General features: G+C 39.8%; 1 protein-coding gene and 1 long non-coding RNA gene across 2 annotated transcripts; one reads left to right on the forward strand and one right to left on the reverse strand.

Annotated features, from left to right (window-relative positions):
- The first annotated feature begins 147 nt into the window (after positions 1 to 147).
- Positions 148 to 9672, forward strand: LOC111255621 (protein odr-4 homolog). The gene is made up of 8 exons (XM_022817779.2): positions 148 to 886; positions 4557 to 4751; positions 5024 to 5260; positions 5487 to 5675; positions 5823 to 5998; positions 6493 to 6680; positions 8805 to 8966; positions 9479 to 9672. Exons 1-8 carry the CDS (start codon positions 743 to 745, stop codon positions 9544 to 9546), a joined length of 1359 nt encoding a protein of 452 aa, XP_022673514.1. The 5' UTR covers positions 148 to 742; the 3' UTR covers positions 9547 to 9672.
- LOC147758339 (uncharacterized) lies at positions 561 to 4657 on the reverse strand. Its single transcript, XR_015319528.1, has 2 exons — positions 4527 to 4657; positions 561 to 3923 (listed from the first exon to the last, which is right to left on the reverse strand). It is a non-coding gene; the product is annotated as an uncharacterized LOC147758339 (long non-coding RNA).
- Positions 9673 to 16442: the final 6770 nt, after the last annotated feature.

Consider the following 16442-nt stretch of genomic DNA (forward strand, 5'->3'; position numbering starts at 1 on the left):
TTACACGTACGGTACCACCGCTAGATATTTTATCAAATGGCTGGCTTCCAGCAAAAAAAAAACAAGAATTTAATGCAGACGAAGCGTAAATCACCCGTTTTTATTCGCATTGTATAGACAACACTAGATCCATCTTTTTTCGTTGCTTATTCGACGGAAGACGTTCGACATTAGCAGCAATCATTTGTATATACGTGTTAATTCATATGGATGTACCTTTTATAATTCTACGAATATTTTGTACGTATGGTCAAATCGTTTCTTCGTTTTGTCAGACAGAGTGAAGTGTTTACACGAGAAGTTGTATGGCCATGCGTGCCTTAAGTCCGATCGGCTAATTTCTTCTTCGAGACACGGCATTCTATTAAGATAACACGTTACCCAATTACGTGCGCTTCTGTGTCAGGAGAAGCCGGCTAATACCTTTTCTCCTCTCTGAGACGTGTGTCGGGTCGGTAGCGTTATTCGCCTGCAGCGCTCATGGACGCCTAGCTGTAGAACAAAACAATCAGCTGATGAAATTGTTGAATCGTTTGTATAATGGTGCTCGCGTAGAACGGTTCATTTCAGCGCCACAGCTGTTAGAGTTCAGAGCTTGCGGCCATTGAAGTTAAGTAATAGCTAAAAGCTGAATTACGGAAAGAAGAATAACGCTATTTACTTTTGATTATAATATAATCGTTTGTAGCGTTGAAGGAAGACTTTGATTAGAAGTCGGAATTCGTTTTTTTGTCGGTGGTTAATGCGAAAGAACTCGGACAAAATGAAGGTGCTCATCCATGATGAAGATTTTACAAAACATCTCCAGGATGCTTTGAAATTGGCGGCAGGCAATGAGGAGGATCTGCCTACCGACGAACTTCATTTGGGTCTTGTCATCGGAATTGTATGTTTTCTAAAATAATTGATGCTAGTTAATGACTAACTATTTAATAGTTTTAGTTGAACAGTAAGCAGTGAATTTTCAATAAAGCATTTCATTTCAAAGTAGTTCCTGCGCGAAGGAAATGTCTTTGCTTTACTGTCTGTTTGCATACAAAAGAAAATGTATGCAGCTGACAAATGACACTTATATCTTCGATGAGATTCAAACATGTATCCAACTCTAATATGCGTTTTTTTGTCTTCATATCAATCTTTTCGACGAATGGCAACATTCAATATATTAAATTATCATGTATTTCTATTAGGGCCGCAACTGCTAAGTCAACATTTTGTCTTGTACACAAAATCAGCATCTATCATTTCGCAGTTCTTCCATAAACAACCTAACTGAGTCAGTTAGAGACGCAAGAATTTTCTCTGTGCGCTTATTCTTCTACTAAACAAGGTTTAACTTTATTTGTTCATGCAATACAATTTTCACAGAAATTAGCGTTCAATTATATACTAGCACGGAGAGTGCTAGTGGCTGCGCTGTCAACGCTGTTGCGATATCATTTTAAGAAATACGAATAGAGTCACTGCCGTTAGCTTACGACCAACTAAATTAACATAACATTTTATCAAAAAAGCAGAGTTTTTTTCTTCAGGAATAGGCGTATCTGACCAGTTTGCTCCATCTTCTACGCAAATCTTCAACGACCTAAAAAAATCGGCCCAATTTACTCACTTTAAGAGATAGTAAACTAAAAGCTTAATTTTTTAAATTTAGGCTTAAGATTTGCGAGGGAGAGTTACTATGTTGATCCATACGCAGTTGGTGTTGGTTCTCGCGACGCTGCAACGGCAACGTGCTTCCTCGCTAAACTTAGCGGGTACGTGATGAGGTGCTCTAGGTTCATACCCGAACGTAGGCGCATTTCCCTTTGTGCTGAAAGGGATCAGCCGTCTAAAGCAACGCCTAAGTAAGACAGCACCGAACATAATACTGAAATAATTATTCAAGTTGGAAATTACGATTAGGAATTGTGTAAAATGCTTCGCCTTAAACTTCTCCAGTATTGCTTTTTTTCGAAACATTGAATATATGAAAAAGTACCAGCGGGTGTTAGGTTTCAAAGCAAGTCCACAAACGAGACTACACAGGGAAATACGAGATTATACTGCTGGTTTCCCATCTGAATATATAGTTTGTACAGAAATAAGCGCTGTTCTTAATGAAAAATGTTTGTTTTAAGTGTTCACTACTGTTTCGTCCTTTCAACTTCATTCAAGCAGGTCCCGATATGCTGCTTACAACACTATATACGAAATTAATAGCATTAACATGTAACAATTACATGTAGATGTTACCTACCTTGAAGCCGCGAACCGTAACGGAGTGTCGTATTACCCGTATCGCAAAATCATAAATAAACGGCTATTGATCGCTGAAAAGTTGATACACAACTGTAGGTGCACACGGAAAGTATAGGTATCAAGTTAACAACAGGCCAATACTTAGTCTAATGGATAAAAGGAGGAAAATCTAAAATTATGATAACGCACAGAACTGCGATTACCATAATAAATATCTCCGAAACGCTCGTCGTCGTTGTGCTTTATTCGTAATCATATGTATATTGCCGGAACAAACAGAAACCATAATGCGCTCGACTTCTTAGATTAGGAACGTGATAATACGTGGAAAATAACGCTATCATCCCCCTCAATTTTGTTTACTTCGCTGTCACATATATAAAAAAAAAAAGACGAAAAACGACAGTATGAAACTTGTAATAATGCTTTTGATGTCATACGACAGAACAACACACATACAGGTCTATTCTACAGTCTACAATATCTGTAATGACGACTGGCTCCTATTGCTGCGTATACGCATTCACATTTATTGCGTGTTTAGTTAGTAAGAGAGAAGTTAGTAAGAGTAAGTGTTCGTAAGATGGTTTTAGTTCTGCCAGTAGCGCGAGACGACGCTCACAGGAAACTATGAAGTTTCTGTGGCTACCTCTATGAGGCTGCGCATTTTCAAGACGAAGCTCCGTTTTGAGACAGCATAGGAATTGATTTGAAATGTGGAGCACGTACAATTTACTGGCTTCTAAGCAAAAATAATTATCCGCATCCATTTTGAGACAAAACTTCTGCAAAAAGTGGCTTGTTTACTACTGGGACATGGTCAGCTTAGTTACGCTGCAATGAGACTTCTCTTTAGGTCCACGCTGTGCCATAAAAATAGCTGGAGTAAGTAGTGAATAATCTATATACGAATAGAAGCACAAGTAATAAATTGTTACTCGAGTATAAATAAAACTCTTACAATCAAATCAGGCAGGCTTTGAATTTGGATAATTTTTGAACTAGTTGGGCTACAATGACTGTTAACGTGTTAGAGGCACTTCCCTTTATTTTTTACAAAACTTGTCTCAGCGGTCTAACGGCTTATGTCCAACAATAGACCTTACATTCGCATTTTCATATGTAATTGTTTTATCTATAGCTTCTTGAAGCTTATCCAGAATGAAATATGTTTGCTCACAAGTTGCCATTTCTTGGAAATGGAATGCCCATTAATCACACCGACCTAGATCGGCAGAATAAGCAGGTTGAAGTTAATTTTGAATATTTCGTTGCTCAATCTGGAACGTAATTGAGGCATGACGATAAGGCGTTGTCATCAGTCAATTACGCTGCGTGCTTTCGATTGTCTTGTCTTCTTGTGATGAATCTTATAGGGAGGTCAAGATAGCGGACTGTATTTATTATTCCATTTTCGACAAGTATCTCATAGTAGCAGATGCCCTTGATGTCCATTGCAATACGCACAAAGCCACTCGACGGTGCTACCAAGGTGATGCCATTTGGAGAATGGACCATGTCTCATCCATATTCTTCGTATACGCTAGGCGCACCTTTTTTTATTAAATTTTCGCAAATTGCACATGGATTATACCGCAAGCGTTTCCCATTAGCTAGGAGGCAATTGACGGAAAGCTAATTTTTTATTCAGTTGTCGCATCTTCTGTATTTCGGTTATAACTCTGTAACAGGTTTACATATAAAGTGTCAATTTTAGCCGACAGGGCCTTTAGACTCTCGGCTGTTTTCGTGAGTAGCATCCTTGATCTTGGCAATTCACTTTTGTTCTCTGGATTTCTACATTGTCATCTCTTTGATAGTCTACAACAGTACAATTTTCGTTCTCCACATACTACGCCTTTGCGTGCCTAACGCCTTTACTATTCGTTAAATAACTAGTAAGTACTCTTTAGGGAGCGGCTTATCGGTGAACTTCACGAATAAACTCGAGGTGCTATTTTGATTGATGCAGTCAGAAAGTGGGCAGTTTTTGCTAACTTACATTTGCGTATCGACTCGAATACAAGCTGCGCATCTTATCCAAGTTTCAGTTATAAAAAATGAAGATGTGTCGTATACTTGCGACCTTATTAGGGATACATTTTCCTTCATCATGAAATTCGAAGGTTTCTTTAATGCGCTTTTAACGTTGTGGCTCACCTTTGGGCCAATACGGTAATTTTCATACGTTTATCATAGCTTTCCAAATATAAAACAGTTTTTCTTCTAGTGTAGATGTATTTGAACTCATAAATGTACCTTCAAAAATGAAACATCATAAATACCTGCGTTTTTGTATGCATTTTTTTTACTAGCCGGGATCGAAACAGGCCACCCTTGTCCATATTGCGCCTTGTCCACCGCCCGAAGGCGACGTCGATAAAACGACATGGGTGGCGCGACATGCACGCCTTGTCGAACGCATGCTGCCAGGCGGAGTCGATGTTCTTGGCGTTGCCGCCATTGGACCCGCTTCCCTATTCGAAAAGGAAAGAGCCGATGTAAAGCAGGTAAAACAGGCGACCAACAATTCTGCCAAAATCGAATCTGTTCGACGTCGCTAATATGACATGTACTAATTAGAAAAATTGTGTGGCTACGTATTTTCAGTTAAAGATCCATAATTCTGTTCAGTCATCGAGTTTTGGGATGTCCATGAAGTTAATTTTTATAATTTCTATAATTATAATAATAGTTTTCTATCATTTATTTGCTGCTAGACCTCAGTAAACTACCACTTGCTGTTTATTATTACTTACCTAGTATTGTATTTATCGCGTAGGCATTGATCAGTATACACAGGATATTGACGTCTTCGCCGCAAATTTACCATTATGTCCAGCGGGTTATGTTGCACGTTGATCCTGATTCGTTCAAGATGACGTCCAGGCTTATCGACATAGCAGATCCGTCTGGTAGTGGGTCCCCTCAAGACATCAAACTTGTAAAGAAGTGCACAGTATTCACTGAACTTGCATGTGATATTGTTCTACAGTCGTTTGAGCATGTCCCGGACGAGGTTAGTATAAATTGGTCTATTTAACATGTGTCATGTAAGCGCCTATTGCAGCTATGGCTATGCAAGTTGTTAGAAAAGATCATTTGACCCGACTTCTTCTCGCTTGAGTGTATCTACGAAATTGAACTGACATAAAGACTGAGACCTGTCGTCTATTCGATTATACTATGTCATTAATCGATGTCAGTGAATATTCATGCGAAAATAACCAGCAACTTGATTACAGGTAATTGTACAGGGTCTCCAGAAACAGATGGCTATTTACACAGCCAGTCTGGAAAGCACTCTTGGGGCGTCAGAGATCCTTATTGGTGGTCAGCGATGTGAAGATTCCGTCATGCTAACAACGCACCTTGCTTCGCTAGCAACTGGAAATAACAATGGGACTGCCGCTGTCGAATTTGTACTCAAACAAGTAAGTAGTGGCTCTTTATGTTCAGTCTTGATATTTAAGTTAATAATATTGAAGGGAATTTATTTATCAGTTATTTAGTTGACACACTAAACGAAAGAACGACTTTCTTCTTATCCCTAAGTATTATAAACTTTTATATGTATTTAGTCAGCGCCGCCGCCACAGGATCTGTTGGATGAGAAACCCGTTGCCCTTAGTGGGGCTGGCGCACAAGTGCTGGTACAAGGTTCGATGCGGCTCCGAGCAGTTGTTCCACCGCGTGCAACATGTGGAGAGGCCGTGGCAGCGATTCGGCAGGACGCTCGACGAAGTTTGCAGGCCAGGCACGTCAACAACAATTGCTAAACCAATATTTTATATTTATTGAATCACATTTGTTGTGTATTCTTTTGTTCTATATTATAAAATAAATATTCATTAGTAAACTATTGCCTTCTGGTTAATGGAATATTCCTTTTTTGTCTCTTGACAAGTAACTTGCAAATTTAATACGGATACACTAAAGTTATGCTCAAAACATGACGAGTATAGACTTCAGTGAGGTATTCCTGTCAGATACCCCTTTTTTCTGTCCTTCTAGCAATTCTGGTTACGTTACCACGAATTCAATAAGTACAAGGTTGCATTCGTTTTGTTCATGTACTAATTAATACTAGTTAACTAGTTAGTACTAGTTAATGTACATGTTCACATGTAACTAACTAGCTGAGTACAAGAAAACATAAGCTGCTTAAGAAAAAAAACATGTCTCTGTCATCCTAACCCATCTTTTTTTTGTGATTTTTTTCTATATGTTTACTTTTGCCTATTTTTCTAGGTGTAGAATGCATTGTGAGGACTTTGAACTCATCGAGGGCGAACAGCGGGACCCGTCACTTCGGCACGAGCTGCCTAAACGTGTCTTTTTATGCCGAGAGAAGGCGCCAAGTTCGGTGCCATTTTGTGATTATGTGTTCCATGGAGACGATCCGGCTGACTGTCTGCAAGCATTTGATGAGATTCTAGGTAAGCAGATTGCGTGGAATAATAGTCAGAGGCCAGAAAATAGAACTACAAAAAACAATAGTTTCAACAGTATCCTGACGTTATTGTACATATTAATGAAAAAGTTGAACCTGTATAAACTGTAATTCAGAATAAATTTCAGCCTAAACTATCTGTATCATTGACATTTATGACATTGCTGGAATGTGTAGTTACTAGCTGGAAAGGCCGCCAATGGCTAGTTCAAGCCCAACGCGTAATACGTTTGTTTTTAAACATCAGCTTTTATTGCACTTACATAAAAAAATAGGTGCAACATATCTGCTGGCTTTGAAGATTGCTTGCTCCATTTTCTTACGTTTTAACATTCGAGGTGCAACCCCATTTCTGCTGCAGTCGATACGACGCTCCACGCTATTGCAATTTGGAAACGAAATGTTGCGCGATCACATTGGATTTGTGGTAGTCATAACGCGTCGTTTTTGCAATTGCTGGAAACTAAGGAGTGACCAGCAGTAGAACGTAGAACAGCAATAGAGAATTAGGATCTGATGAAATCACGGTGGCTTTTTAAATTAGCTACAAGGTCGAACATAATATTAAACACGATTGATAGCAATATGAGTACAGCGAATCATTAAAGCGAAGTTGCTTTGTGGCAACTGAATTTCGATTGCTTAATATAGAAAATGATTTAATTGAGTAGTTTAGCTGTAAGGCTAAGGTCCATAGTGTACCGTCCTTGGCAAGAGTAATGGGAATTGCTCTTCCTTTCTTTCGAATTTGGCGAGTCGGTATTGTCACTAAGTGCTACCGCCATTTCTCAAGCACTCGAAGCCTTCTAGGCAATGAATTAGGACGTTGGAGACAGCAGCGGGCGCCGACTACTGGTTCCATTGACCAAACATTCTACGCGGAAAGCACCACCTCAGGAGGTAGACTACCACGCACACGTTTGACTAGATGAGGGGGAAGTCTACGTGTTCACATTTTAGAACCCCCTCAACGGTTTCTCTGTAAGCTCCATCGGCTGCCATTTGAGTGTAAAGCATTTCTAGAAGACTTTAGGTGATTGTATGAGTAGGAGGGTTTTGCCAAATACCACTACAACGTTGTCGTCGAGTGTCCTTGCTCTTGCGAAGTTTATAACCGACTAAGGTGCTTCAATTTGACTAAGTTTACTAAACCGTGAGCAGGGTCAACCAATATTTGCAATAATAGGTCAAGAGTGGGTTTCCGCCCTGGTATAAATAGACATTTGGCTTAAGGCAGGCATAACAACGTCAACAATAATCAAATCTGGTGCATTAGCACAGCCTCAAACAAAATGTGCGTTTCGGATGCGAAGCTCTTGCTAACGCCCGATATTGATTTGAGAAGTCGACGTTAAGGAATGCCGCAGGGACTTTCACCCAAATAAGATGGTCGTTAAACTTTTGCTGAAGTAGGTGTTCGGGTGCTTGAGACTTAGATCATCTCTGTAAGCCTACATCTGGTAGGTAAACAAATTACCAAGGCGTAAGGTAGTTTACCGATGTACCATTGCGAAGACGGTTTGTGCTGGAGGCCAGTTGTTTGAAGAAATATTTATTGGCAATATCACACTTAGAATTCAAATCTTTTGTTTCGATATTTCCGACTAGTCATTTATCAATGCGGTTTCATGTTCCAAATATAAGGGACGACTGCATAGTATATTTGCCTTTAGCTCCTTGAAAAAGAACAGCACTCTGGCGGATCATGTGATATTTCGTCAAAGCTACAAGAAGGTTCTGTTGCTCCGGAAACATCTGTGTGCCCGCAAGTATTCGATATATTGCGCCGGATACCAAGTAGCTTCGATTCAAGTCATCTGCAGATTAGGGAAGGGCCATTTTTGAACGAACTTAATGGTTATTTAGGCCCCAAAACTCTATTAGAGGCCACATTAAATAAACATGCCCGTCAGAAAATTTTAAGCTGATGTAAAACATAATTTTTTTGTTTTTTTTTACTACAAACGACCTACCCAATTTACCCATTGATCCCAATTTAAGGCGCTGGCTTTTCATGCGCACATATGAAAACTACGTAAGCAAATGTACTCATATATACTCCTGGTGTAAAAATCTCTTACAAATTTGATTTGGTATAATTGGCATCCAGGTTTGGATATCGGCGTAGAGGACTTCGAGCAAGATAACGAAGCCAGCCCTACAGGAGAAATTCGCGAAGCGGAAGAGGCTGCCCAGGTTGAAGAAATGGTAGAGGAAATGATCCAGGAGGGTGCGAAGCAGCTGCGCAAAGATCCCGTTAATGTCGTTATTGGTAAGAAAACCACTGCTTTACAGCAGTAGCTATTATTGCCGGTCCCGTTTTTACTCTTAAAGCAGGACCCATATTCTGTGCACTACTTACCTAAAAAATATGGTTTTTATTAAACTTCAAAGGCTTAATTGCCTGTTGAGGTGTGGTAGGTGAACGAGTTTCAAATAAAGTACATTGATGCTATGGTACTACCCGGTGGGTATGTGTCGTCCTCTGTCATCGTGCAGTGGTACTGTGTTTACCTATTTCACGTAAGAACACGTGAGGTGTCCTAGATTTAAATCCAAGTGTAGATACATTTTGTCCTGTGCTGAAAGGCAGCCGTCTGAAGGGGTGTATTTAGTTAAGGCACTAGAAAAAAATAGGAATTCCAAACATATACAGAAGTGTATGTTAACAATCCATTATCGTAGTTCGAGTAAATATTCATATATTTCTATTTTCGGTCCTTAATTTTGCCTAACGTTCTGACAAACTTCTGCTCCTCTAATCGAATTTTATTCCAATTTTAGTGGTCGCCTTGAGTGGGTGCATCGCACTTCTTGCTGTCATTCTGGGATATTTCGTGCTTCGTGAATGAAACCGCCGTAACAGGACTACTGTCAACATTGCCATTCACGACGCTGAGGCTGACGCTGGTTTTGATTTCGCGGAATTGTTAATTTTTCTTATATAATCATATATTAATAAAAAGTAACAATCACTACTATAGTGGTCTTAACTCGTATTAATAATGAATTTCTATGTATTTTGCTTTATTTACTGAACGAACGATCTTAAGCTATTACGCAGAGATACTCGGGGTAAAGACAATGTAGGGCAGTAGGTTTCTCATCTATCATCTATCTCACAAGAGGGCATTCGTATGTAAGTAATAATATAGATAAAGGTCTATACTAAATACTGGAATAAAAGCAATAAATAAAAGCATAGCAAAATGAACTACAATAAAGATACATATAATCGTTATGCTTTGAGTACATCAGGACTAGACAGCTCTAAGGAAAGTTAAACCGTTATAAACTATGATTTTATTAGCTTGCTAACTGGGTCCCATCGCATTTTGGTTTTCCGCTTTTCTTTTCCAATTTGAATTTCTCTGATATTTAACTGTTATATACATCGTATGTATTAATGCTCTTGTTGCTGTGTTCTACAACCCTTATAAAAGCATACGATTTTATCCCGGGCTGAAACTATAAAAGTAGAAGTCTCTCGAAAGGAAAAACAACCGTCACACTTTTAGAGCCATAACTGATGTTTTATGCCTGTGTTCTTTTGTAAAAGATTTTTCTACTGAAAAGGAACAGTACACGATCGAAGTGACAAAGCAACATAAAATCAATGCATTTTGCATCATTACAGAGGCAATTACTTTGCATCAGTATTGTTTACTATTCAAAAAATGAGACTATTTGAAATTGAAATATTTAAAGAGGTGAACTTCTCAGTGCGAATACACTTTTTACGCATTTCCCTAGAATATATCTTTAAAAGTTATTTCGAAGCAATCCGTCTTATCCAGTACCTAAAACGCCGGAAAGAAATAGGCGTTCCCTTTCCTCAAATACAAAGCGTCTTTCTTACACGCACACTTTACGACCTGGATGTTGTATACTTGGCTTCTCTATTGCCTAAAGACATCATCCATCAAATGTGTCTCATTTAGGTGATATTCCTAATGTCCCATTACACGACGAGAAGGAACGTTACAACGCCGTAGCCTATAACCTGACATTGTTCTGTATTATAATATGACACCATTTTAACGCAATAGCGAAACTAATATACTAACTAGAAGTATAATAACGTCTTCAGCCAGCCGTACAAAGTGTACCTCAATCGTGAGTGCCGTGGGTCGGAACGGTCGCTCCCATTCCTGTGGTTACGGTATTTCCCTGCTTGCTACCTTCGGTTGACCTCTTTATTGCTGAGCTATCCCGAAACCGTTTTCGGCAGGAGAATTTGCCGCTGCTGGTCCTGTTGACGATTTCGGTCTTGAACTTGGCTTCGTCCTTGATGCTACAGGGCCGCCAACGGCAGCTTCTGAAGCATAATCCTTTGTTTGTGTATGGCGATCAGTGGCTCCTTTTATTGAGCTGCTGATAATTTTTGCCGTGGTTATGAGTCGATTCTGCCGCCGGAACCAGGCGTATTTCCAAAAGAACATCGAGTGGCACAAATCCTCAATAATGATCACGCGATGTAGCAGCCACACAACAAACGCGAACCGAGCTTTTGCCGCTTAATGTCGAATAAAGGTCAGTAAGACAAGCAAAGATGTGGCTGTGTACGACCGAGAAAGTTATTCGCCATGTTTCCAATCGCATAGATGTGGCCCATTGTGATCGATGTTCACACTCTCTCGCGATCTTTATCAGCTCGTCAAATTTCGGTATCACCTCAAGTTTGCTTGGGCTTCTTTTAATTGGCAATGGCCAGCACATGATCCAGAATTGACAAAATTGTGCATGATGATTCATGTGCCAGTACAGGATGTTCAGGCCCAACGGTTCGCTTGCCCTAGGATTGACGATGCCGAAATCGACATCCAAAACGGGATTATCCATAGAACTTTCTATTTTAATCTGTCGACTAGCGTGGACTGGTTTTTAGTCAGAATTCGGTTCACGTCTGAACGAGACTACGACGTCGACCGTTAAAACGCAATTCTTGGTAATCAGCACGTCTAAAGTTGACATTTCATCAATTATCTCGTTGGCTGAAATCGTTATCGAAGTAGGCGTTGCCAGTAAAATAACGCTGATGATTTCTAATGGCTGACCCCTGAGATCTGATAACATTAATAATCTGATAACAGCAAACAGAAGTATTCATATGTAAGTATGATATCAATATCACGAAGTGAGACCAGAGATATAAGAAAAAAAACTGTACCAGTCAGTATATGGTGTACCACCATGTGCAGCCATTATGTCACATGCGTAATTTTAGGCATTGATGTCAAAACCTATCCTCAACACACAAATTTGGCACGTAGACGGGAAATACTAGAACACTGTCTCTGAGCGAGCTATAAATTCTTTAATAACAAGTGTTTCTTACTGCGAGCGTAAAACTCCTACAGAGCCATTTTATTTCGTTTAGGCCTCACAGATAGTAAGCTTCGTTGCTTGTTGCCAGCTACTGAAAGCGTCAGGGACGCGTATACAAAAAACGCATAGTCATATGAATGTAAGCCAATGCCTTATTTGTTGCTGCGTCCGTCTTAGTTTCTTTTTGTTGCAATTCGCTATTCCAAATAGCTACTGAGCTGGAATCTTCGTTGAGAATCATTGTTTAAATTAGATGGCAAACCTTGAAACGTTTGCTATTCAATTTTTCATTAATATTTTATCTTCAAGATTTACATTACAGAAGTCTTGACCGAAACCCCTGAGGCAGTTGCCTTGTTTCTGGAAGCAGGCCTCCACAATGAAGCAAATTGTTTACACTGGGTTTTACCGCTTTCAACAGTTTTGTCAGCGTCTGCGGTGTGCTCAGTCGACTTATTGTTGATTGATTCGTGAACCGCATTATCAAATGCTTTCTTAAAGCTTGCGCCACTGACTGGGTCTGTTCATCCAGTCTCGTGTCCAAAATAATTAAAGAAACATACTGAAAGAGCGTTTACTTTTTTTTTACGTTACATTACAAGGTTTAGCATACAACCTTGAAATTAAAGTTGTATCTTGATGCAAACTTTTTGGGATTAATCTCTGGTGTCTACAACTCAACGGACTTTCGTTTACGGTGCAAAGCGACACCTACTTGTCTGTAATTGCAAAATCTTTTAAAAACTGAGTTTACCTAGTATCGGTGTTAGGAAATATACCCTACGGAGGGTCCGTGCAAATGCTACCGGATTAGTAAATAAATTATGGGAACTATATCTCTGTTAGTGAAGATTTCTTGTACGCCACATTTTCTTCTCCATCTGTAGATTAATAAGCAGCCTGTCGACCGTACCACTGCCCGAATTTTTTCTGCAGGAACATCAAAACCATTGCTTCGGCAAAAGTTGGGATTTTTGTCCATATCAAAGCCTGTTTATAAATACACTTGTGTACACTGAGTGCAGTTTCTTATCCTGGTTTGTTATTTGTCTAGACTACAAAAAGCCAATTACAGGTGTGTGAACAAATCAAATAGGTAATAAACACCACATTCGGAGATCAAGAAGTCGCAAAACAAAATTGGTAGGCTTTCTACCTTCCTATCCTATTTTGAAACGCTTCTAATAATGCATACCCGTGTTGTTTTTATTAGATAACAAGTTTTTACCACTAAAATCATTCTCGATAAAATCATGCCTAACCCATCAAATCGCGAACTGACGTACCATGGTATCGATATCATTGCCTACCTCTTTAATGTCCGATATATGGTTTTTCATCCCAATAGAGATCGTGTTATACCGCTTGACTAAAACGTATACAACATGGCACACTAGCCTCAATTTGTCGAAGTTATTTTTTATCTAATTGGAATTGATTCGTAGTAATATTGTTGGTGTTGTGCCGTACCGTGTTGACTTATAAGGTTAAACGAGGGTCTGGTCGAATTACGAAGGCGCCAATTGTTTGTGTGTTTAGTTTGGCATGTGAATCATCAAGCAGCATATTTTATGACAAGATACGCTGAAGTAAAGGTTTCGAATTTTACTTGTCAGTACAGCTGCTGTCTTTAAGCAGCTGGCGGGATTCCACCGTGAAACATGGCTACACCCAGTTAAGTGCGCAAACACGTAATCAATGCAGTATCATGGCGATAAGAATATATGCTCATATATTCTTATCGCCCTTATATATATGCCCGACGTTTTTGTTCATGGCTGTTATGTGATATTTTTACTTTTTTTTTATTTTTTACTCCATCTCAGTACGATAATATGGGCTTGTTCACTCAGCGAAAAGTAGCCGAAAACGTTAGTAACGACCTATGACCAGGAGCCCTAACGCTCTCAGGTGAGGAGAATAGAAATATAAGTTCCGGAAGGACAATAATTAAGAAATATGCCTTATGGGATACTACGATAAAAGTATAATCCAGTAATATCATGCGAGCACGTTAGCTATCTCAAAGAAACGCCGATAAGGGCACTCGAATTTCACGAACCCCTTAAAAGCACGGCCTCCTCGGCCGCTCTACCAATAACTGTGCAATATATTTATACAAGTTTTGTTCGCGTATCTATTGTTACGTCTTGTAGGTAGTTTTCAGCAGATCCTACTCATCCGATTGTCTCGCCGTTATTTTTTGATTCGGTTATTATGGCGCTACCAACATTTCGAACGAAAAGCGCTCCAGAACAAAGACGCGTAGCTGAAATAAACGTAGCCGAAGTAGCAGACATATGGTACGAAGTAGTTTGATGGTCTTCGATGGCCCCAACATTTTTAATAGGAGCGGCCGCAGGAAGTCCGATAGGGGTATACATACAGGCAGGGACGGTATAGAATGTTGATCATATTTCTCCAGGAACCCTATCAAAGACGAGTATGGCCACCAAAGTTTGGGCGACTGTAGTTCCGCTGAGGGTCTCCGCTGAACCTCGGATAGCACATCAAACATTAGCGCTGTAGTTATGTGTAGCGATAATTGCACGAAAACTGTATTAATAGCGATTGATAAGGGCGACGAAACGTAGTCCATTCGCATATACAGGCTCGGGCTCAATATTGCCGCAGCGTTGGTGCAAATGTTGTTCAATTATTAGTAGTCGTCTCGACGTTATGACCAAATCGACTCCGGTTTCCGAACAATTTTTCTATGGCCCGACTTGGCAATTAGCGTAGCTATCAGAGAAAGAGGTCCCAGCAGGGTTTTTGGTAGGTAAGTGGAAGAAACGCGGTGGTGACGACAGCGTACTTCATTAATTTAGGATGCAATAGTTGAATTGCAAATTTTGAAATTGTTGTAATTTTGGCACTGCTGTTAGTGTTAACAAGGCCAATAAGGAGGGCAGCTGGCTGCAAGACGAAACGGGGCATCGTTAAACTCAAAGCGTTCGGCGCAAAGGCTTTCGTGCTATTTGCACACTGCGGGATCTGAGGATACGCGGACATTCGAACAAGTGTAATAATACTTGGTGGTGTGCAGTTATTCAATGTAAATAAGGAACAGTGGCAGGTGAACTTCAGAAACATGCAAAGCACTGATGGTGGTTAAAAATACATTGTTTCGACTACATTTAATTGTTTTACATTCAATTCCGCAGCATTGTGACAAAGTAACGCTACACGACGCTACAACTATGATAGTTGGACGGCAGGTACCGCGGGGATAGTCAGGGGTCGGTCAGGGAAGTATGGCAAGGTTCAACGTTAAGGAACTAAACAGGAAACGAAACAGACCTACAACGTAAATTTTGATCGTGGGGTTGTTACAATGGGGAGAGAGCTGTCGCAAAGATCGCGAACATCGTTACTGTGCCGATTACCTCAAGTTCATCGTGTCGAGACATCTTCTACGTATACAAACGCTAAAAAAAAACTGTCGGTTCGCTTGAATGTCCGCCGTAAACCTCAGATATTTCATTATACTCTATTCGTTTTTCAGAATGATTCGATTGAGATATTACCTCGAATTTCGGCTTTTCCGCTGCATTTTCAACTTGCCTAGATGGTAGATACGGAGATATGATGGTTTACGTTCGGGATCCGTTACGGCAAAATTGGTAAATGGCGGAAGCAGCAACAAGAGATTGAAGTGCAACAAATATGCTCAGTATCATCTAGTAGTACATTTAGAGTCTCCATTTATCATACGTGTTGACTCACACTGATGCGAAAGCTGTCGATACCCTGACCACCATTGAACCAGTCGATACGACGTTGGCTGGTATTCCCTTGATAGGGTGCAATTGCACGCTTTAAGATGCTGTTTAGGCTAGGCGAATAGCTCAAGCAAATGCTTTTATAGCGATTGTTTCCCTCCAGAAAATTATCAAGTTTTTAAGGTTATAATTGTCTACTTTGTCAATTTCAACTATAAATCGTTCAAAAGCAACTGGCGAAATATGTCTCCAGAAAGAGAATGTATCTTTAAAGTGCTGTAAAAAGTTGATTCACATATTAATCATGTGCCTTTTTTAGCCGAGTTAAGAGCCGAAGATTTACCTATATGTGAGTTGGCTCTTACCTGACAATGTAAACCTCTCCGAGGCTACTTGGCGGGTGAAAACAATTGAATAACTTTCAAGTTACACATCATTAGTAAAGGTTGGCATTTATTTCAAATATTTAATTGTAAGCTGCTTGAATACTATCGACGATGCATCGAATCACACAATGATTAAAGATATCGTTTAGTTTATAAAAATCAACGCTTGGTGATAAATTTTTCGTTTCTTCAAGGTGAGGGCGTTGGAATTCATCAAAGATTTGTGAGGATATTTGGCAGGCAGACGTTAACGATGCGTTTTGTTCCTAGTGCAAGCGTTTTAAGAACCGAAATGGCGAGGTTAAAACCGGA

Source organism: Varroa destructor, unplaced genomic scaffold (assembly GCF_002443255.2).
Source record: "Varroa destructor unplaced genomic scaffold, Vdes_3.0 BEIS01000001.1, whole genome shotgun sequence".
NCBI lineage: Eukaryota > Metazoa > Arthropoda > Arachnida > Mesostigmata > Varroidae > Varroa > Varroa destructor.